Source organism: Lithobates pipiens, unplaced genomic scaffold, assembly GCF_037356315.1.
Source record: "Lithobates pipiens isolate NorthernLeopardFrog02 unplaced genomic scaffold, aLitPip1_a1.2 Scaffold_13, whole genome shotgun sequence".
Classification (NCBI taxonomy): Eukaryota; Metazoa; Chordata; class Amphibia; order Anura; family Ranidae; genus Lithobates; species Lithobates pipiens.
In genome coordinates, this window is record NW_027507718.1 from 143655205 (window position 1) to 143678891 (window position 23687).

Genomic DNA, 23687 nt, shown 5'->3' on the forward strand with positions numbered 1-23687 from the left:
GTGTTCATTCTCCTTCCGGAGATATCTTCTCCGCTGCTGCCCTGGTCCCCCTCCGACGCCGACTCCCGCTGCTGTGTCATCTCTGATGTCTGTCAGTTCATCTATAGCCATTGGGATGTGGCCATCCAATGACGTCATGTGACCCCTCATGATGTCACCTGACATGACAAGGGACAGAGGCTCCTGTTGACGACCCTGGATGGCCACCACCCATAGCTATACAAGAACTGGCAGTCATCGCAGATGACAAAGGTGGTAGCCAGCTTCGGAAGAACGCAGCCGCGGAGGAAGAACGAAGGAAGAACACATCACCAGAAGGAGAACACAGCAGCGGAGGGAGAAGAACCCATGTGGAGGGCATGCGGCCTGGTATGTTCCGGGGGGTGGGGGACGAGCCCCTTTCCTGACCTGGTGAGCTGCAAGATAAGGGTCTGGTATGGATTTGGGGGGGGGGGGTACAATTTTATATGACTTTTTTTTGGTGTGGGGGTTCCCCTCAAAATCCTTACCAGCCCAAAAGGTCTAGTCTTGGGGGGGGAACCCCATGCAGTTTTTAATTTGTCGTGGGGTTCCCCCTTAAGATTCATACCAGATTCAAAGGGTCTGGGATGGTCGGATCCCATTCACTGAAGTTGCAAAGTCAAATCTGAAGTCGTCTGACTTCCGTGTCGGAGCAGTGTGAACCCAGCCTTAAAAGTTCTTACTACAATGAGTGAGAACCCTCCTACCAATGCACATTCTGCTTGTGACAAATGTCTGTGAAATGTGTAAAGGCATACCTTTAGGCAAGTTTTCAACAATTAATGGGGCATAACATTAAGAAAAATAATTTAATTGAAAAGTTTTTGATAGCTGTTTATAAGCTTGACAACAAGCAATACTCTGCAGAGTACAAAACAACAAAGCAGAACCATTCGTTTATCAGAATTTCTTCACTTTGGCTAGACGGTTGTTCCTCCACATGTGCAGTTTTCTAAGCAGTTTCCAGTACTCAGGAGTATCTGGACTTAGGTCTTCCAAAGATTTAGGTGGACCAAGATCTAGTTGGAAAAGCCTGTGAGAAATATGGAAAGGGCAAAATGTGTTAGAGTAGAGTGGGACCCAACAAGAGGCACAGAAAAGGTTCTACTTACCATTCTGGGTAATGAGAATCGTCCTTTAGCTGCACATCTGAACCAGACTTGTATATATTCAACCCCATAGCATGTGTGGCCAAGATATATGGGTCTTTGCAAATTTCAGGGCCTTTCTGAACTTCTTTAACAAGTCCTTTTCCTTTCCCTTTAACAACTGAAAAACAAATATCTGTGTAAATAGCTTGAAATACTTTTTTTCTTCTCCATTAACCACTTAAGACCTAGACCATTTAGCTGCCTAAAGACCAGAGGACTTTTTACATTTGCAATGCTGTAACCAAACAAAATTTGCATCCTTTTGTTCACACAAATAGAGCTTTCTTTTGATGGTACTTGATTGCCTCTGCGATTTTTTTTTTTTTTTTTTTTTTACAATATACTTTGTTATAAGAAGAATCCAATAAACTCAATTTTGGTCATACATTTAGACCAAAATGTATTCAGCCACACGTTTTTTTTTTTTTAAAACCAAAAGGGTATATTTTATTGGTTTGGGCAAAAGTTGTAGCATCTATAAACTTGGGTACATTTTCTGGAATTTATATAGCTTTTAGTTTATGACTGCCTATTTCTTGAGGTGCTAAAATGGCAGGGCAGTACAAGCCCCCCCCCCCCCCATGAACCCATTTTGGAAAGTAGACACCCCAAGGAAATTGCTGAGAGGCATGCTGAATCCATTGAATATTTTTTTTTGTCCCAAGTGATTGAATAACACCAAAAAATTATATATTGCTCAGACATGCCATGGTTATATGTGGAATTGCACCCCAAAATACATTTTGCTGCTACTCCTGAGTACGGGGATACCACATGTGTGGGACTTTTTGGGAGCCTAGCTGCGTACGGGGGTCACAAAAACCAATCACCGGCTTCAGGATTTCTAAGGGCATACATTTTTGATTTCACTCCTCACTACCTAAACATTGTGAGAAAATTACAAACTTGTTTTTTTTTTTTTCCGCACAAAGTTGTCACTAAATTAAATATTGCTCAAACATGCAATGGGTATATGTGGAATTACACCCCAAAATACAATTCTGCTGCTTTTACTGAGTACGGGGATACCACATGTGTGGGACTTTTTGGGAGCCAACTGCGTACGGGGCCCCGAAATCCAATCACTGCCTTCGGGATTTCTAAGCGTGTAAATTTTTAAAGGGCGTAAAAAATGTCACAAAAGCCCCCCAAATGACCCCATTTTGGAAAGGAGACACCCCAAGCTATTTGCTGAGAGGCATGAGTATGAGTATTGTGCAGCTTTCATTTGTTTTTGAAAATGAAGAAAGAAAAGAAAAATGTGTTTTTTTTATTATTTATTTTGCTTTTTTATTTTATTTTTAAACTGTTCCTTTCATTTATTTTATTTTTTTAATCGTCATCTCAGGGAATGTAAATATCCCCCTACGATAGCAATAGGTAGTGACAGGTACTCTTTTTAATGTGATAAAATGCTTTCCCGATGGCGCTGTTTACATCCGGTGAAATCTAGGTCATGAAATGCTCATAGCTTCCGGTTTCTTAGGCCATAGAGATGATTGGAGCCTTTCTGATCTCGGATAGGCTCTATAGTCAGCTGGCGGAACAACTAGCTGCATTCTCAGGTTCCCTGTTGGGATAAGTGAGCCAGAGAAAACTATGGAAGAAGGTGAGGAGGATGACATTCCCTCCCACTGCTTGTAAAAGCAGTCTAGAGGCTAATTAGCTGCTAGGATTGCATTTACATGAAAGCCGACTGCTTGTTGAAAAGAATGATACCAAGATGATACCTAAACCCGCAGGCATCTTTCTGGTATAACCACCAGTACGTTGCTGGTCCTTGTTGGGCATATATTGTAATTTTTTTTCAAGCAGCCTGTGGGCTGAATGAAAAAAAAAAAAAAAAGAAGAAAGAAGAAAGAAGAAAGAAGAAAGAAGAAGAAGAAAGATTGATCGGTGGGTATGCCTCCCTTTATCCACCCACTTCTAATGATGGGCATATGTACATGCCCCATTTTGTTTTTAATTGTGGTGGTGAAATCACCTCCTAGAGCAGGGGTAGGGAACCTCGGCTCTCCAGCTGTTTTGAAACTACAAATCCCATGAGACATTGCAAGACCCTAACAATCACAGGCATGACGGGATTTGTAGTTTCAAAACAGCTGGAGAGCCAAGGTTCCCTACCCCTGTCCTAGAGCGCTGGAGTCACAGATTTATGTATCATCGGACGCTGTTGCTGTCAAGATAGATAAATCAGTGCTGAAGCCGAGTGGCCTAAAAAAAAAAAAAAAAAAAAAAAAAAAATAGGCTGAAGCTGGTCGTTGAGGTTCACCCCTCCCATATTTTGGTTATATTCATGGACACGGAGCGTTTTCTCCACAACACCAGTCACTGTAGGAATTTGGACCATCATGTCTGCATGAAGGGAGGAAAGAACGAAAACATTCTCATTATCCCTCCACCCATGTCGAGGAATAGGCCCAGAAAAGTCTTGAAATTTGGAAACTAATTGGTTTCCAATCTTTAGCAAGGGAGGACTGGGCATTAGTGGCAATGAATTGACCAGCATACAAATTACTTTGGTCCACAATAGAGCTATAGAGAAAAACGGTGAATAAAAATCAAGCGACGTAAAATCGACTGTTTCCACCTGAATTCTGGGTTGGCCAGTGAATGGGGGGGGGGGGGGGGAAGTACGGGTGCTGCAGAAGCGGTGGGCTCCCAAATAGGATTAGCAAATTCCGCAGGAAGGACACTATGGGCATGATGGGCCTGTCTGTCTTCTTAGTGGCAGCAGGACACTACTTGTGCTTGCCAGCTTGAACTGCACTTATGGGACTCACTACATCACCACGTTACTGCAGTGCTGGTTTGACTAAGATCAGCATGTACTAGGCAGCTGGTGCTTGCCAGTTCACCAGCAGAATGAGCGGCACTAGTACTTTTCTGCTCCATACGAGAGCCCTGCAGTTCTTGCATCTCAACAACAGCAGAAGAAGATTGGGTTCCGATACGCCTGACCTTGGCAGGGACCACAACTCCGTCGTCAGAGCCATCTGTCATGGAGCCGCTGTAGTCTACAGGATCATATTTCGAGCCTGAATCTGACAGAGGAGCGACTTCCTCTTCACTAGTATCACTGTCATGCTCAGAAACGTGTAGGCCTCTTCACTAGTGTAGCTTCAATTTGCCATTTTGGGCTCTAAATTTACTGGTACACTGGTGAGACTCACAGGTAAAAAAGCTCCTAGGCTGTCAGCAACTTTATCAAACACTTCCAAAAAAAACTGTTAGCGATCACAGGGATCGGGCTTGACTCTGAACACTGCAGTTATGCGCCCAGTGTTTTGTAAGTGACAGTGATCGTTCGATACGGCACTTGGGTGGGCAGGGCTGGGCGGAGGTGCAAAACACAGGTGCTAGCAGGTATGTGGGCTGATCCTGCTAACACTGCTTTTTTGGGAACCCTAAACTGCTGGGAACGTTAGTATAGATCTGATCAGATGAGATATCGATCCGTTCAGACACTATACTACTAACGGAGGTGTATGCTGCGTGCATGGGTGTTACTGGTACTGGCACCGATCTGACGCTGCCTGGGGTGACGCAGACCCCATCTGACCCTTAAAGCTAACTGATATCACCCGCCGGGTGGATCAGGGGGTTAAACCTTTATTGGGCAATAAACAGCGGGTATAAAAAAAAAAAAAAAAAAAAAGAACTAACCAGTATCACCTGTAACACTTATACGATGATCACTGGTGAAAGGGTTAACTAGGGGGCAATGAGGGGGTTAAAACCTTTATTATTAGGTAGTATACAGGGGTACCTGATGTTATAAAAAGCAGACAGTGAACCTTAATAACAGGCTACCTAGCGTCACCTGTGCCACTTATACGGTGATTCTAAAAATTGGTGACGGGGTGAAAGGTTTAACTGGGGGTGATCAAGAGGTTAAATCTTTATTGGGGGGCTACCTTAGACCTAAAAGGGGCCTACTGCTAACAGCCCTAACACTTATAACAGTCACAAAATGACACCAATGCAGTGATCAGTAAAAAAAGAAAAACTGCTATTGGCTTCACTGTGACAGGGGGTAATCAATGGGCGATTTATGTACCTATGTGTACTAGTGTTAGTGTAGTGTTGGTGCAAACTCACACTGGATATCTTTTCGCCTCGGGCACCGGAACGAAAAGGCTGCATGAGGAGAGATTACATTACTTCCTCTGCTTCGGTTTACATTTCAGAAGCGGAGGAAGCCTCCCATTCATCAGGAGCGATCGTGAGGGGGTGGCCATGAATCAGTGGCCTCAACCTCAGGACTGATCGCTCCTGCAACCATGCCGACCGCCTCAGGAACCGGGGTGGCGGTCGGTAAATTGTTAGAGAAACTTACGGTAGCTTAATTATAGCAAATCTGCTATTTGTGATTTTTAAAGACACTTTACTAACTGGAATGGCACCAACTGATTGGTATAGAGCAAATATGGTACCAATTTACAAAAAAGGGATAGAAATGTATACTAGGACTGACCAGTCAATACCATGGAAGGTATTTAAGGCAATGGTAACAAAACCTATCCAGAAACCCTTTTGAGATAAAAGATATCAGTGACAACCAGCATGTTTTTTTAAAAGACCTTTCTTGTCATATCCACTTATCTTTCTATGAGGAAGTAAGAAAGTGGATGTTGAAAGTCAAGGGGATGCAATTTATCCTGGTATTGCTAAAGCATTCAATACCTTAGCTCACATTTTAAATCTATAAAATAAGGTCTGTTGGAGTTGATGGAATTGTATCTACATGGTCAGGAAAACTGATTACAGAAACGGGTCCAAAGAGTAGTGATAAATAACTCATTCTTTGAATGGTCTAAAAGCTGTGAGTGGTGTATCCCAGGAATCTGCTTTGGGACCAATGCTGTTCACTTTGTTTACAACTGCGGCGGCTGGTCGGCAAGCGGTTAATACTGTGGCAGAATGGCACAGGCAGGCGAATCACCGTTATGTTACATTGGTTACTAAGGCGGCCACTAGGGGCTCAAGCATGCTGCTCGCCCCCAGGAGCCAATGCGAGTCGAGACCGCCTGGCTCCCACGATTGCTCGTAACATGGCGAGAACCGGGATCTCTGTGTGTAAACACAGAGATCCTGGTTCTCTAAGGGGAGAAGTGACAGATCGTCTGTTCAAAGTATGAACAGCGATCTGTCATCTCCCCTAGTCAGTTTCCTCCCCCCTTTAGTTAGAACACACCCCCTTTACTGCCAGTCACATTTTTACAGTAATCAATGCATTTTTATAGCACTGATCGCTGTATTCATGCCAATGGTCCCAAAAACGAGTCAAAATTGTCCGACGTGTCCGCCATTATGTCGCAGTCACAATATTACCAGATTGCCAACATTACTAGTAAAAAAAAAAAAAAAAAAAAAAAGCTATACATCTATCCCCTATTTTGTAGGCGCTATAAAACTTTTGCGCAAACCAATCAATATACGTTTATTGCAATTTTTTTTTAACCAAATATATGTAGAACACACATCAGCCTAAACTAATAAAAAAAAAATATATTTTTTTTTAAAGCCATTTTTTTCTCAGTTTAGGCCGATATGTATTCTTCTACATATTTCTGTTAAAAATGAGATAGATTATATATATATATATATATATATAAAAATCGCAATAAGCGTATATTGATTGGTTTGCGCAAAAGTTTTATAGCATCTACAAAATAGGGGATAGATTTATAGCATTTTTATGATTATATATTTTAGCAATGCCAACTGAAGGAAGGGAGACAACAAAAAAGTAGAGCAAAAACGAGGCCAGAGGACTCATACTGAGCCCAAAGGCAATATCCTCATGACCTTTAACATCGATTTGATATAATCTGGTAAGTGTAGGAACGGAAAACCAAGTTGCGGCCTTACAGATCTGAACCAGAGGCTCAATGATGCACCGCCCAAGAGGCACTAATCGCCCTGGTTGAGTGTGCTTTAACATGAAAAGGAGGAATTTTCTTCTTTAAGCCGTAAGCTTGAACAATCACTTGACAAATCCATTTGGACATACTAGATTTAGATGCTCCCTGTCCCCTTTTTGTACCTTCTGGCAGTACAAAAAACATCTGTTTTGCGAACCTGAGCCTTTATAGAGACTCTGATCACTCTTACTACATCAAGGGAATTTAGTGCCTTCTCTTCCCTAGACTGAGGATCTGGGAGAAAGAAGGAAAAATAATATCTTGGTTTAAATGAAAACCTGTTACCACTCTTGGTAGGAATTCAGGATGAGGACGCAAAGCCAACTTATCCTTATGCACGATCAAATATGTCTCTTCACAAGACAGAGCCACTAGTTCCGATACTCTTCTAGCAGAAGAAATGGCAACCAAAAAGATTAATCTTTCTTGTCAAAAGAACCAAGGGATTTTCCCGTAAAGGCTCAAAAGGCCAATTCTGCAAAGCCAATAAGACCAAATTTAAATCCCAAGGATTTAGAGGTGCCTTGATAGGGGGATTAATCCGTGTTACCCCCTGAATAAAGCTACAGACCTGAGAGTGAGAAGCAAAAGGCAGTTGAAAAAAAAACAAAACACTGACAAGGTCGAGATCTGGCCCTTGATAGTACTTAAGGCCAGTTTAATTTTTAATCCCATTTGCAGGAAATCAAGGATCCTACCTATGACATAGTTCCTGGGTGCCAACCCCTGGATCCACACCAAGAAACATACGCCTTCCAGACTCTATAGTAAATGATTCTGGAAGCCAGCTTCCTGGCATTAATCAAAGTAGACACTACTGAAGGAGGTAACCCACGATCCTTTAGAATGTGGGTTTCAATAGCCAAACCGTTAAATTTAGCGTCCGTAAGGTAGGATGGAATACCAGACCTTGTGCAAGGTCTGGCCATAATGGCAGAGTCCAAGGGACTCCTACCGCCATCTTTAGGATCTCGGCAAACCAAGATCTTCTGGGCCACCAGAATCACCTCCTTTCGCTCCTGCTTGATCTTGCGGAGAAGACACGGAAGTAGCAGAATTGGAGGAAACGCACAGATCAGTGAAAACTGATCCCATGGGAAGACTAATGCGTCTGTTCCGCATGCTAGCGGACCCCTCGTTCGACACAAAGTTGTCGACTTTGTTGTTGAATCTGGACGCAAACAGGTACACGTCTGGAACACCCCATTTTTGACATATCGCTAGGAAGAGGTCGGGTGAAAAGACCATTCCCCCGGAAATAATAATTGTTGGCGACTCAAGTAGTCTGCCTGACAAGTTTCTATTCCTGGAATGAAAACGGCCGATAGGCAAGGAATGTTGTGTTCTGCCCAAGCTAGAACATGATGCACCTCTTTTTAGGCTGCACGACTTCTCGTGCCCCCCCTGGTGATTGATGTAAGCAACAGCCGTGGCATTGTCGGATTGAACCCTGACAGGACAATTCTGTAGTCTGACCGTCAGAGATTGTAGGGCCAGATGTACTACCCAAATCTCTAAAATGTTGATAGGCAAGGTCCTCTCTAACTTGGACCATCTCCCCTGGACAGAATCTTCTTCCAGGACTGCTCCCCAGCCTAGAAGGCTGGCATCTGTTGTCACCACTTTCCAGGATACTATCAGAAAAGATTTCCCCTTTTGGAGGTTGCTGGATATCAACCACCAATTTAGGCTCCGACGTATGTTGGGGGAGAAGCATATAGGGAAATTCAAAGCCTAAATCTTTTGTTCCAGACTGACAGGATGGCGTTTTGTAGCAGTCTTGAGTGAAACTGCACGCAAGGGACGGCCTCGAAGGAAGCCACCATTTTCCCCAACAATCTCATGCACAGCTGAATGGAAGGATTTTTCTTTGTTTTGATAAGTTGAATTAGTCCTATAATGGAACCGATTCTTGTCTGGGGTAAGAATACCTTCTTCTGTACGGTATCTATGACCAGCCCCAAGTACTGTAATCTCCTTGGTTTTCAGGAGGATTTTTCTAGGTTGAGTATCCAACCCAGAGATTCCAGGTAGTTTACAGCTGTGATCAGACTCTGGTTTAGACCTGAGACTCAATGATCTATTAAAGTCTAAATAGGCTAGGACCGTTATGCCTTGATCCCTTAATCTGGCTAAAGGAGGTGCCAGAATTTGAGAACACCCGTGGTGCTGTGGCTAGACCGAATGGCAAACTGAAAAAATGATGAGTTTCCATTTTGAAGCGTAGAAATTTCTGGTAAATTGGAAATATTGGCCTTGGAGATATGCATCTTTGATATCGATTGAAGCCAAAACTCCCCTCCTTACAGGATGGAAACAACCGATCGGATTGACTCCATGCGAAAGGATCGGATATTTAAGTGCCGATTCAGATCTTTGAGATCTAGAATGGGTCTTACCTCTCCGTTTGGTTTTGGAACCGTGAAAAGGTTTGAATAAAAACCTGTGCCCTGTTCCACTAAGGGAACCTCTGATATCACCGACTGGGATAATATAGATGATCTAGAGCTAGAAAGAAGACAAGGAGACGGAAACTCTCGGAACTCTATTTGTAACCTAGAGAAACTGCAGAAGCCACCAATCGGTCTTGACATTGTTCCTGCCAGACCTTTGAGAATTGCATGAGCCTTCCCCCCACCAGAGCGAGTGGGGGCGCCCCTTCATAAGGAGGCTTTAGCATTCTGCTTTGTGGGCTTTCTCCAAGATCTCTTCCGATCCTGGTGTTGCCCTTGGGGTCTTCCCCTTAAACCTGACGGTTGAGGCCATTGAGACTGCCTAGAGGCTGATGCCCCTGGCACAGGTGAGGCAGCAAGTTTAAAAGGAGAAATGTTTGAACCTCTTCTTTACTGGTAAAAAAAGATAGCTTTTCCCCATTAGAGATCCTTTGGATGCATTTATTCAGATCGTCACCAAATAGCCATTCACGATGAAAAGGGAAACAGGCTAAGAGCTTTTTACACAGGGCTTCGGCTGACCAATTTTTCAGCCAAAGAACTTTGCGAGAATGCACTAGTCCAAGCATAAGCCGTGAGGCTTGAATGATAGGATCTTTCATAGCATCTACTGTGACGCATAGTGCATCTGATACACCAGCCCATTGCTGGGCCTGCTGATCAGGCAGAATTTCAAGTACCTCCACAAACTGTTCCTTAATGGACTGGGATACACAAATTGCAGCAAGAACCAGCTGCACTACTGAACTTGCTAAAGACATATTGCTTTTAGAAAGAAGTTCCAACTTTTTATCTGTTGGATCCTTTAATGTCAGCGCATTATCCACCGGACAGGCAGCAAAAAGCTTGAACTAACCAATTTAGTAAGAGTGCACAAGCAACCTGGCTTGTGATGCTACTCCTATATTAGGATCCTTGGAAGAGGATAAATAAGTATCTTTCAAATCTTTGGGAAGATCTACCTGATCCCCAGCCTCCTCCACCTCAATAAGAGGGTCCTGAGCATTAAATGGGGATCTGCTGCTACGTTTGACCCCACTATGGAGAGATACCATAGCAGTAATCTTCTTTTCCAAATTACAAATGGCAGAAGAAAAAAACCTCTTGTGTGATATATACAGGGACTGAAGTGTCTAGTGCAGCTGCAACAGTTTCCCCTGGCTCAATCTGACCAGACACATCACTCTCATTGGAGGATGACATTCTTTTGGAAATGGATTTAGTTTGTTGTGAAACCATTGATCCTTTAGAACCCTTAGAGGAGCCCCTGGTCCCTTTACCACTCATAGCATGAAGCACAAAGCAGAGACACTACCAGCAAAAGAATGTACACTGCCAGGTTATAGTCCAGCACTATTAGCTGCTATTAATACCTAGCCTGGTAAAAAATAATGTGTCAAAGGGAATGCCTGCATCACCAAACCCGAATCCAGCCAACCTCCTGCTCATTAGTCCCTCCACAGCCAGCAGCAGCTACACACACAGCACTTTAACAACTTCCTCCCCGTGTAGCCAATGTCTGATGCTGTTATCCAAGCCCCCCCCCCTGCGGTAATTACGGCCCCCCTTCCTTTCAAAGAAAAGTGTCTTCCCGTGCAGGAGAACCAGACCCCCCTTTCTTACCGGAGGATTTACTTGTGGCCGGAGGAGAGGTGAAATGAAGGCTTCTGACACAGCACAGCATCAGGCGGTGAGTGCTCAATACAGCCCCCAGTGGTGACACATAGGCATGACAACATTATAACTTGAAAGGAGAAATTCTTAAGAAAATCTCCACTTACCTTTCCTCACAGCAGGGTTATCTGAGATAAACCCAATCATCACCCTTCATGGTGGGCCCTGAAACCTTCAGCAACAGGGGAACCTAGGGGTTACCCACAATCTTGGGCCCGCAACAGCACCCTGCCAGTAAAAACTGTATGGCCTTACTACCAAAAAGTACTGGATCTCAGGGTCCAGCTCTCTAAAAAGAGAAGATATTTGCGAGCAAAACCTTGTTTCTTCAGCTACGAGGCCTGGGTACCATTCCTTTAGCCCATGAAAGGACATCTGAACGGATCCGGTCAGCATGGCTAGCCTCAGCAAGGATTGCTTCCAGTGGAGCTCAGCACAGCACATCTTTACTCGTGACCAACACCTTAGACACTGGCAAAAAAAAACTGAGGACTCCCAGTAGTGGGAGGGGTTATAGAGGGAGTAAACTTCTTGTCTTAGGGCGTGCCAGTGCCCATCACCTATCAGTGGCCCTATAACCCACATAGTAAGTACTATGGCTCTGTGTCCCCTGATGCAAGAAAAGAAAAACCTTCTGCCTTTACAACCCCTTTAAGTTGCTGTCTGCTGTGTTTAGATTTTGCTACATGCAGGGAGTTTTAACCACTTCAATACGGGCCTATTTTGGCACTCCTCTCCTACACGTAAAAATCATAATTTGTTTGCTAGAAAATCACTCGCTAGAAAAACCCCCAAATATTATATATTGTTTTTTCAGCAGACACCCTAGGGAATAAAATGGCGGTCGTTGCAACTTTATCTCGCACAGTATTTGCACAACAATTTTTCAAACGCATTTAAAAAAAATAAATAAAGTTTCACGATTTAAAAAACAAAACAGTAAAGTTAGCTCAATTTTTTTTTGTATAATGTGAAAGAGGTTACGCCGAGTAAATAGATACCCAACATGTCACGCTTTAAAATCGCGCACACTCATGGAATGACGCCAAACTTCAGTACTTAAAAATCTCCATAGGCGACACTTTAAAATTTTTCTACAGGTTACATATTGAGTGTAACAGAGGATGTCTAGAGCTAGAATTGTTGCTTGCGCTCTAACGCACGTGGCAATACCTCACATGTGTAGTTTGAATGGCGTTTACATATGTGGGCGGGACTAACATGTGCATTCGCTTCTGAGCGCGAGCTACTGGGGACAGGGGCGTTTTTAAATTTTTTTTTATTTGACTTTTTTTTTATTTTTTTTTATCACTTTTATTCCCATTACAAGGAATGTAACCAACCCTTGTAATAGGAATCATTCATGACAGATCCTCTTTATGGGACCTATCATGAATGATTCCTATAAGACCCCACATCTCTCCTCCAGGCTGGAAAGCATGAGATCGTAAAAAAAAAAAAAAAAATTTCACCGATCCCATGCAGACAGCCGCGATTGTGGCTTTGTTTACTTCTGGGAACCCGGACGTGACGTCATAACGTCGCGCCCGGGCCTCCGGTCATAGAGATGGTGCCGGACGATCCTTTCTCCGGGTCCCCGATGGCACGGGAGAGCCGGAGAAGCACCGGATAGCAGCTGGAGGGGGGGGGGGGGGAATGTCCCCTTCCATTGCCTGTAAGAACGAGCAAGCCGCTATGATCATTCTTATGGTGAACAGAATCGCCGGCTGAAAACAAGGATATCTCAATGATGCCTGTGGCTGCTGGCATCATTCAGATATTCCCACTGAACGACTGACTGTTTGAATTTTTTTAAAGAAAACAATGGACAGTAAAACGGGATATCAAATGACATATTAGTAATCGAATTGTAAGACCAGGGCTCCTCCGCTATCTTCTTCCAGCATTGGCTCGGTTTTCTCGTTCGCCGCCGCCTCCTTCCTTCTTCCGATGTTGACACGACGCTCTCTCCCGCTGTAATGCCATAGACACGTTGCACGGCGACTTAGATTAGGCATAAGGGGCGGGGTCACCGGGTGATGTCACATGGTGACCACGCCCCTGATGTCACAGTCCCGGGGATGCTGGGGCTGTGACATAAGGGGCGGGGTCACCGTGTGACATCACCCGGTGACCCCGCCCCTTATGCCTATATAAAAGTCACCTGACAACGTGTCCCCGGCATTACAACGGGAGAGAGCGTTGTGTCAACATCGGAAGGAGGAAGAAGAAAGGCGGCGACGACTGAGAAGACCAGGCCAACGCTAGTAAAAGAGCTGGAAGAAGATAGTGAAGGAGCCCGGCAGAAGAGGCCAGAAAGCGCGGAGAAGTCGGAAGAAGACCCCCGGTCGACGACGAACAAGAAAGCTGGGCTCCTCCGCTAGCAAAAGGAGCAGAAGATAGTGGAGGAGCCCGGCGAGAAGACCCCCGAAGTCGGAAGAAGACCCCCGGAGCTGCCTAATGAACTACTTTAAAAACCTGTGTTGTGTGTTTTTTTATTACCACTTTTCCCCCCAGGTGAATGGGTAGGGGTACGATGTACCCCATACTCACATAGGGTGGGGGGCCGGGATCTGGGGGTCCCCTTATTAAAAAGGGGGCTTCTAGATTCCGATAAACCCCCTGCCCGCAGACCCCGACTACCAACGGCCAGGGTTGTTAGGAAGAGGCCCTTGTCCTCATCAACATGGGGACAAGGCGCTTTGGGGTGGGGCCCCCCCCTCCCCGAAGCATCTACCCCCCATGTTGAAGGCATGTGGCCTGGTACGGTTCAGGGGGGGTGCTCGCTCATCCCCACCCCCTTTCCCGACTGGGCGGGCTGCGTGCTCAGATAAGGGTCTGGTATGAACTTTGGGGGGACCCCCCATGCCATTTTTCGGCGTAGGGGTTACCCTTAAAACCCATACCAGGTGACGAGGCTCGCAAGGTGTCAATCTCGCTGATGGCATCGGCGACATTAACTTCTTTCGCTAGTTCCCTCGTACCTGAAGTCACGTTCAAAATGAACGGACTTTAGTCCGGTCATTAGGAAAGTCCGGTGGATTGTCTGCCGGAAAAGTCATGATGAATTGATTAGTTGGTCTGCTAACGGCACGCACCTTCCTCCTTGCCAGTGCCACACAATGTTCTGTGTACAAGCAGGTGCCGCTCACGTGACCTGGCACGTCCGCCTCTCTCCTTGTGGACATCACGGGGGGTATTCTCAGCCCCACCAGCTGCCTCGAGGAGAGAGGGAGGGAGCGAGAGAGGGACAGACATGAGTGAAAAGCTGCCATATAAAAAAAAAAAGGTAGCAGCTTACTTTTTTCAATACAGTGAGTGGACTTGGCATAACAATTCTAGTATCTCTGTGAGGAGGGGGGGGGGTATAGTGCCCCATCATTGGCGTTTTTTGGGGAGGAGTAGCACCCCATCGTTGGTGTTCCGGGGGGGGGGGGAATAGTGCCCCATCATTGGATTTTTTGGGGAGGAATAACAACCCATCATTGGTGTTCTGGAGGGGGGGGGGAATAGTGCCCCATCGTTGGCGTTTGTGGGAGGAATGGTGCCCTGTCATTGCTGTTCGGGGGGGGGGGAATAGTGCCTGATCATTGGTGTTAGGGGGGGGACCCCATAATTGGTGTTGCGATGGGGAATAGTGCCCCATCATTGGTGTTGCTGGGGGGGGAGGGATAGTGCCCCATCACCATCAATGGTGTGCCTGGGGGGGGGGGGGAATAGTGCCCCATCATTGGTGTTGCTGGGGGGGCGGAATAGTGCCCCATCATTGGTGTTGCTGGGGGGGGGGGGGAATAGTGCCCCATCATTGGTGTTGCTGGGGGGGGGGGGGAATAGTGCCCCATCATTGGTGTTGCTGGGGGGGGGGGGAATAGTGCCCCATCATTGGTGTTGCTGGGGGGGGGAATAGTGCCCCATCATTGGTGTTGCTGGGGGGGGGGGGGGGGGAATAGTGCCCCATCATTGGTGTTGCTGGGGGGGGGGAATAGTGCCCCATCATTGGTGTTGCTGGGGGGGGGGAATAGTGCCCCATCATTGGTGTTGCTGGGGGGGGGGGGAATAGTGCCCCATCATTGGTGTTGCTGGGGGGGGGGGGGGAATAGTGCCCCATCATTGGTGTTGCTGGGGGGGGGGGGGAATAGTGCCCCATCATTGGCGTTTCTGGGGGGGGGATAGTGCCCCATCAATATATCTACAAGGTGTGCGTTAATAACAGCATAGTATACAAGTGGTGGTATAGAGCATAAAACTCGGATATGACATATCTAATAAAATATTTGTAACAGGCGTGCTCCATCTGCTTTTAACACCGTGAAATTTCAATAGTAAGTTGATAATGATGTAAGTGACACATCGATTAGTCATAAACAAGAGGATACTGTAGTTGAACTATCTTCCAACACAGGAAGGTGAAACTAACCAAATCTTTTTTTTTTTTTTTTAAATCAAATAAGTTTTTATTGTAAAACACTTATGGTACAAACCAAACATAGGAGTAAAGTACAGTCTTACAGTAGCATTGGTTTTTACATCCAAAAGTATACAGAGAATATAGAAATACAAATAGGTTCGGTTTGAAAACTGTTGAGACATGGAAAATATCAATAAAACCAAAAAATAAAGAAGAAAGGAGGTAAAAAAAAGAAAAAAAGGAACCAAAAGTAAAAACAAAAGTATCGTTCTCTCATAGACCACTCCGCATCAGGAAACAGCCGCATAAGTACCTTACATATATACTACGGCCCACAGCCCAGCACACAGTCCCACTGGTGTCTCCCTACACCCCGTACAATTACCGGATAAGGGAGAGACATAGAGTTAGACCCATCCTGGAAACATGACCATTTATGTACCTCCATATACCGGTCCTAGGACCTTCAGTTAACCCTGTAAAAGTCTGTCCTGTATAAGTTGGTGTGGAGCTAGTCCCGGGACCTCAAGCCACCCCCCCCACATGGCATTAAATTTGTGCGGTGCGTTTCTGTGTTGGTATGTTATCTTTTCTCTGATCAGCATCTGGTTCACCTGTTCTATCCATTGCTGCCTGGTGGGAACCCCGTGGGTCATCCATAGTCTCGCTATCAATTTTCTAGCTACATATAGTAACCTGATAATGGCTGTATGGGCCGAGGGCGTCAATGATTCCTCATCCAGGGCCCCCAGCAGGCAGACCAACGGACACCGCGGAATACCAACAGAGAACACTGAGGATATAGTGTCGAAAATTCCCGCCCAATATCGTTTTAGTTTCGGGCACCTCCAGAACATGTGCATAAGATCCCCATGGTCCCGCATACATTTAGGGCAAAGGGGAGACCCTCTAACACCCCAACTGTGCAGTTTAACTGGAGTTCTATAGGTCCTATGTAGTAAATATAGGTGGGAGAGCCTATGGGAGGCTGATACCGACACCAACGGAGCGGAGGACAAGCAAAGGTTCCAGGTCTCCGCGTCCATGGGCCCCAGGTCCGCCTCCCACCTCTGCCGACATGGAAGACGTGCCGGGTCCTGCACCGCGTCGAGAAGCATAGCATACCCCCTAGAGATCATGCCTTTACGGTCAATCTGCATAAATATCTCCTTCACCACAGGATGGTCTGTTAGGGAGAGCTGCACAATCCGTGCCTGTGTCTGCAACGCATGACGTAACTGTAAATATTTAAAGAAATCCCTACGAGGGATGTCAAACTCCGCTTGTATTTCCATAAAGGACTTCAGTACCCGTCCACTATACAGTTGCGAGAGATACTGAAGACCACTCCCACTCCAGTTACCAAATCCCTTGAGCTTAAAAAGTTCACCATAATTAGCGTTCCGCCAAATAGGGGTGAGGGCAAGGAAGCCACGTATTCGTAGCAGTTTTTTAACAACTAACCAAATCTTCTCATCACAACCAAGACCTTGTTGGGTCACAGCGGTTAATACCGCTGTCAGACCAACAGGGAAGGGGGATTTTAAACTGATCTGATTCCTTGATCAGGCTCAAGACTTTATGCTATCCTGATATGGTGCAGATAATGTTTTTGTTTAAGGATCTAGCAGTCTATTGAGAACTAGCTGGGAGGGTGCCAGGCCAAGACTGACAGATTTCATAGAACTTATTGACCGCATTTCTATGTTGGTACGTCAGCTTTTCTTTAATTAGTGTATTATTTACCTGTTCATATCTCACCTTCAAGTGCTGGACACTGGTGTAATCAATTAGACAGGGAGTTTCTAATTGAGGGAGTACCTTTACGTAAGTTTTTGTAGCAAAGCAATAAGTGTCCAATAAGAGGGGCGGGAGCTCTGTGTCCCCTGATGTACACCAAGAAAAGGATTTTACAGGTAAACGGTTATAAAAAGCCTATTTCCTTTATCGTACATCACGGGACACAGAGGCCAATAGTAAATTACTAAGTGGGATGTCCTAAAGCAATGCCTACTGTGGGGAGGGAGACAAAAGCAGACCGCCATCAGACGTGAGGACCTCTACTGCTGCCTGCCGTACACTGCCCCAAAAGCAGCATCCTCTTGTCTTACATTCACCTGATAGATTTACAAGGCCACTACTTGGTCATTTATACATACGTTCACCAATTTCTGAGCCATAAAGGCTTGGTAACGCACCTCCCATGAAGTGCTTACTGCACTGATAAAATGCAATCCAGGAGAAAACCTTTTCTTCAAACCGCAAGCCTGAATAAAAAAAAAAAAAAAAAACTTGACAAATCAACATTAAAACAGTTGATTTAGATGTTATCTGCCCTATCCTGGGACCTCCAGGTAGCGCCACAAACATTTTTTCTTATCTGAACAGTTACTTCAGATAGGCCTTAACTGCTCTCACTACAATGAGAGAGTGCAACCATTTTAACAGCCGATTTGAAAACTTCCTGGCCATTCTTCGGGTCCTCTGGCAGCACAACAAACGTCAGATCCCGTATCTGAAACATTCAGATATACCTTTAACCACTCTCACTATATTGAGAGGAATTAATAGTTTTCCTTCCGCAGAACAGGGTTCTGGTAAAAAGGAAGGTAAGAAAACGTGTTGGTTCAAAATGACAGCTAGATCCTTTTAGGAAAAAAGGAAAGGCTGGGTAAGTATTTGGTAGATCATAAGCTCAATAACAGCATGCAATGCCAAGATGCGGTTTCCAAAGCGAGCAAAGTCCTTTCCTGTATTAAGAGAGGTATGTACTCCAGAGAGAGAGGGATCATTTTGCCCCTGTTCAAATCATTAGTAAGACCTCATCTGGAATATACCGTTCAGTTTTGGGCACCAGTTCTCAAAAAGGATATCGGTGAGCTGGAGAAAGTGCAGAGAAGGGCAACCAAACTGATAAGAGGCATGGAGGAACTCAGCTATGAGGAAAGATTAGAGGAACTGAATTTATTCTCTTGATAAGAGGAGATTAACCACTTCAGCCCCAGACCAATTAACAGCCTAAGGACCAGAGGTCTTTTTTACAATTTCGCACTGCACTGCTTTAACTGGTAATTGCGCAGTCATGCAATGTTGTATCCAAACTAAATTTGCGTCCCGTTCTTCCCACAAATAGAGCTTTCTTTTGATGGTATTTGATTGCCTCTGCGATTTTTACTTTTTGCGATATAAAAATGGAAAAAGACCGAAAAATTTCGAGAAAAAAAAAATATATTTTCTACTTTTTGTTATAAGAAAAATCGAATAAACTCAATTTTAGTCATACATTTAGGGCAAAATTTATTCAGCCACATGTCTTTAGTAAAAAAAATGTCAATAAGCGTATATTTATTGGTTTGCGCAAAAGTTATAGCGTCTACAAACTAGAGTACATTTTCTGGAATTTAAACAGCTTTTAACTTATGACTGCCTATCTCATTTCTTGAGGTGCTAAAATGGCAGGGCAGTACAAACCCCCCCAAATGACCCCATTTTGGAAAGTAGACACCCCAAGGAAATTGCTGAGGGGCATGTTGAGCCCATTGAATATTTTTTTTTTGTCCCAAGTGATTGAATAATGACACAAAAAAATAAAATAAAAAGTTTACAAAAAGTTGTCACTAAATGATATATTGCTCACACATGCCATAGTTATATGTGGAATTGCACCCCAAAATATATTCTGCTGCTTCTCCGGAGTACGGGGATACAACATATGTGGGACTTTTTGGGAGTCTAATTTTGGAAAGTAGACACCCCAAGCTATTTACTGAGAGGCATGTTGAGTCCATGAAATATTTTATATTTTGCCACAAGTTGCAAGAATATTTTGCACAAAGTTGTCACTAAATGATATATTGCTCACACATGCTATGGGCATAAGTGAAATTACACCCCAAAATAAATTCTGCTGCTTCTCCCGAGTACGGGGATACCACATGTGGGGGACTTTTTGGGAGTCTAGCCACGTACGGGACCCCGAAAACCAAGCACTGCCTTCCGGATTTAAATATAAAACGCTACAAAAAAAAAAAAAAAAAAAAAAACAACTGTTAGCGATCGCAGGGATCAGGCCTGACTCTGCGATCGCTGCAGTTATGCGTTTAGTGTTGTAAGTGACAGTGATCGATCAATACTGCACTTGGGTGGGCTGGGCGGAGGGGCAAAAACGCAGGTGCCAGCAGGTATCTGGGCTGATCCCGCTAACAATGTGTTTTTTTGGAACCCTAAACTGCTGGGGACGCTAGTATAGATCTGATCAGATCAGATATTGATCTGTTCAGATTATATACCACTATGGGAGGTGTATGCTTTGCGCGTGGGCGTTAGCGGTACTGGCACTAACCGAGGGCTGCCCGGGGCGACGCAGACCCTGACCCTAAAACCTAATTGATATCACCCGCTGGGTGATCAGGGGGTTAAACCTTTATTGGGTAATAAATGGTGGGTGCCCTGATGCTATAAAAAGCAAACTAACCAGAGTCACCCGTAACACTTATACGGTGATCACTGGTGAAAGGGTTAACTAGGGGCAATCAGGGGGTTAAAATCTTTATTAGGTAGTGAATGGGGGTCCCTGGCGCTATATAAAAACCTGACAGGGAACCTAAATAACTAACTGGCTAACCAGCGTCACCAGTGACACTTATACGGTGATCGCTGGTGAAAGGGTTAACTAGGGGCAATCGGGGAGTTAAAACCATTATTGGGTAGTATATGGGGGTACCTAGCGCTATAAAAACCTGGCGGTGAACCTAAAAAAAATAACTAGCTACCTAGCGACACTAATGCAGCGATCAGAAAAATGATCGCTTAGTGACACTGGCAAAAGGGGGTGAAAGGGTTAACTAGGGGCAATCAGGGGGTTAAAACCATTATTGGGTAGTATATCGGGGTACCTAGCGCTATAAAAACCTGGCGGTGAACCTAAAAAATAACTAGCTACCTAGCTACATGTACGTGCTTGTGCCTGTCGGTGCCATTGCACCGACGTACATTGCCATGCGGCGGTCCTTAAGTGGTTAAGGGGGGATATGATCAACATGTACAAATATATAAGGGGTCCATATAGGGAACTCTGTGTCGAGTTATTCACTTTACAGTCAACAAAGAGGACAAGGGGGCACTCTTTACGTCTAGAGGAAAAGAGATTTCATCTCCAAATACGGAAAGGTTTCTTCACAGTAAGAACTGTGAAAATGTGGAATAGACTCCCACTGGCCAGCTCAGTGGATAGCTTTAAGAAAGGCCTGGATTATTTCCTAAGTGTACATAATATAACTGGGTACTAACATTTATAGGTAAAGTTGATCCGGGGAAAATCCGATTGCCTCTCGGGGGAGCAGGAAGGAATTTTTTCCCCTGCTTTAGCAAATTGGATCATGCTCTGCTGGGGTTTTTTTTGCCTTCCTCTGGATCAACTGTGGGTATATGGGCTGGTATGATATTTAGTGTGAGTGTGTGAGAGAGTGTGAGAGTGTATAAATTTTTTTAATTTTTTTTTTGTGGTTGAACTGGATGGACTTGTGTCTTTTTTCAACCTGACTAACTAACTATGTAACTATGATTTAACATCAACCTATCCTTAAAGCGGTTGTATAGTCTTAATTTGAACTGTAGGTAAAAATAAAAAAAATCCCCTAAACTATTTCCCTCGCAGGGAGCCGCTGACTGCAGCGGCGCATTTGCACAGGGGATTCTAGGCTGGAAGCCCGGCAGAGACTTTGGACCCTGCCGGAAAGAAATCTCCTGCACGCATGCGCGGGAGTGATGATATTGCTTATCCGTTCACTCTCATCGCTGGAGTCGCGATATCCGGAAGATACGCCGAGGGAACATATCAGCTCCCTTGGCATGTATCGGGGGCTCGTTCTAAGGTAAGTATTTCATAAAGAGCTAGTATGCGGTGCATACTAGCTCATTATGCCTTTTGCCTTGCAGGTCTGAAAAAAATAAAAAAAAAAATACACGTCAGCGGGTTTACTACCGCTTTAAGAATAATTATGTATGGCACTATACAAAAAGAAAGCTGCCAACACTGAAACTCCTGCGGAGGCTACCGCAATAGAGAACACCAATTCCCCCGTTGAAAAACAATGACAAAGGCTGAGATTGGACCCTTGAGGTATTCAAGGCTAGCTTCATTTTTACCCCCAACTGAACCTGAAAGCCCCGATTCTTTAACATGTGGGCTTTAATAGACAGACCGTTAAATTTAGCAATTGTAAGGCCGGATGGAATACCGGCCCTTTGCGAAAGCAAGTCTGGTCTAGATGGAAGAGTCCACGGTTTCCCTACTGCCAACCTTACGATCTCTGCATACCAGGATGTTCTGGGCCATGCCGGGCTAGTAGTATTACCGGCTTCCCTTCCACTTTGATCCTGCGTAGAAGCTGCGGAAAAAGCTGAACTGGGGAGAACGTATATATCAGTGAAAAACTGATCCCACGGGGTTACTAAAGCATCTGTCCCATATGCGAGTGGATCCCTAGCCCTTGACCAAAAGCTGTCCAACTTCTTGTTGAATCTGGACACCCAAAATTCTTACCTAGTCAGAAAAAAATAAATAAAAAAAATAAAAAAGTTGGGGTGCAGAGGCCATTCTCCCGGGAACAATTGTTGATGGCTCCAGATAGCCGCCTGTCAATTCTCCATTTCATGATATGAAGATTGTCAATAGGCAAGATGCAAGCTCCTCTGCCCAAACCAAAACATGGCCCACTTCCCTCTGGCTGCGTGAATTCTAGTGCCTCCTTGGTAACGGAAGTAAATTACTGATGTGGCATTGTCAGATTTCTGTCAAGGTACACAATCCTGTAACCTAAACGCCCAGGCCATTAAGCCAGACGTGCCATCGAAAGCTCTAGAATGTCGACAGTCAAGGCTCTCTGAGCTTGACCACTTCCCCTGGGCAGTGGTCTCCTTCAGGACTGGTCTCCATCCCTAGAGGCCAGCCTTTGTAGCCACCACCTCCCAGGTAAAATCAGCATGATCTTCCCTTCTGCCATCTTGCTGAGGTTCTGGCGTATCCCTGGGACCAGACCCTTTGGATAATGCCTAGGTTAGGCTATACTTGTTCCAGGCAGACAGAATAATGTTTATAGCAGTCTTGAACGAAACTGAGGGAACCGCTTTAAATTAAGCCATCTTCCCTAGCCCCTTAGCAAAGGTAAAATGTAAGGAACTCTTCCTTGTCTTGACCCCTTTTTGGGCTAAATCCCAAACATTCCAAGCTCCTTACCAACTTTAAGTACCCTTAGACTGGGATCCCAAACCAGGAGTTCCAGATACTCGACCACCTAGGTCCAGCCATGAAACTGACTGATCTATCAGAAACAGATTGCCTCAGTATTATTTATTATTATTATTATTATTATACAGGTTTTATATAGCGCCAACAGTTTGCTCAGCGCTTTACAACATGAGGGCAGACATTACAATTTGGCACAAGAGGAATAAGAGGGCCCTGCTCGCTAGAGCTTACAATCTAAAAAGGAAGGGGCAATTGATACAAGAGGTAATAGCTGTGGGGGGATGAGCTGATGGAGGAAGTAAAAGAGAGTGTTAGTTAGAAGCAGGATAGGCTTCTTTGAAGAGAAGGGTTTTCAGGGATCGTCTAAAGATGGATAGATTAGGGGACAGTCGGACAGATTGGGGTAGGGAGTTCCAAAGGATGGGAGAAGCTCTGGGAGAAATCCTGGAGGCGAGCATGGGAGGAGGTGACAAGGGAGCTAGAGAGCAGTAGGTCTTGAGATGACCGAAGAGGGCGGTTTGGTTGGTATTTTGGGACTAGGTCAGTGATGTAGCTGGGGGCAGAGTTATGGATGGCTTTGTAAATTATTGTTAGTACTTTGAATTTTATTTGTTGGGTGAGTGGAAGCCAGTGCAGGGATTGGCAGAGAGGGGTGGAGGACACTGAGTGGCTGGTAAGGTGGATGAGTCTGGCAGCGGCATTCATTATGGACTGGAGGGGGGATAGCCTATGTAAAGGTAATCCAACGAGGAGGGAGTTGCAGTAGTATGACATTACTGCTATACCCTGGGCATGGTGGCTAAC

General features: G+C 44.9%; 1 protein-coding gene across 2 annotated transcripts in view; it reads right to left on the reverse strand.

Annotated features, from left to right (window-relative positions):
* Nucleotides 1-816: 816 nt before the first annotated feature.
* Nucleotides 817-23687, reverse strand: part of MRPL54 (mitochondrial ribosomal protein L54) — a 66355-nt gene continuing 43484 nt past the window's right edge. The window contains exons 2-4 of one of the 2 annotated variants that reach the window (XM_077475673.1): nt 17833-17901; nt 1134-1290; nt 817-1054 (exon numbers count right to left, since the gene is read on the reverse strand). In XM_077475673.1, coding sequence (XP_077331799.1) covers nt 922-1054; nt 1134-1290; nt 17833-17901 — 359 coding nt within the window. In that variant the 3' untranslated portion in view covers nt 817-921. The remainder of the gene's footprint in view (nt 1055-1133; nt 1291-17832; nt 17902-23687) is intronic. The other variant, XM_077475674.1, reaches the window with a different exon arrangement.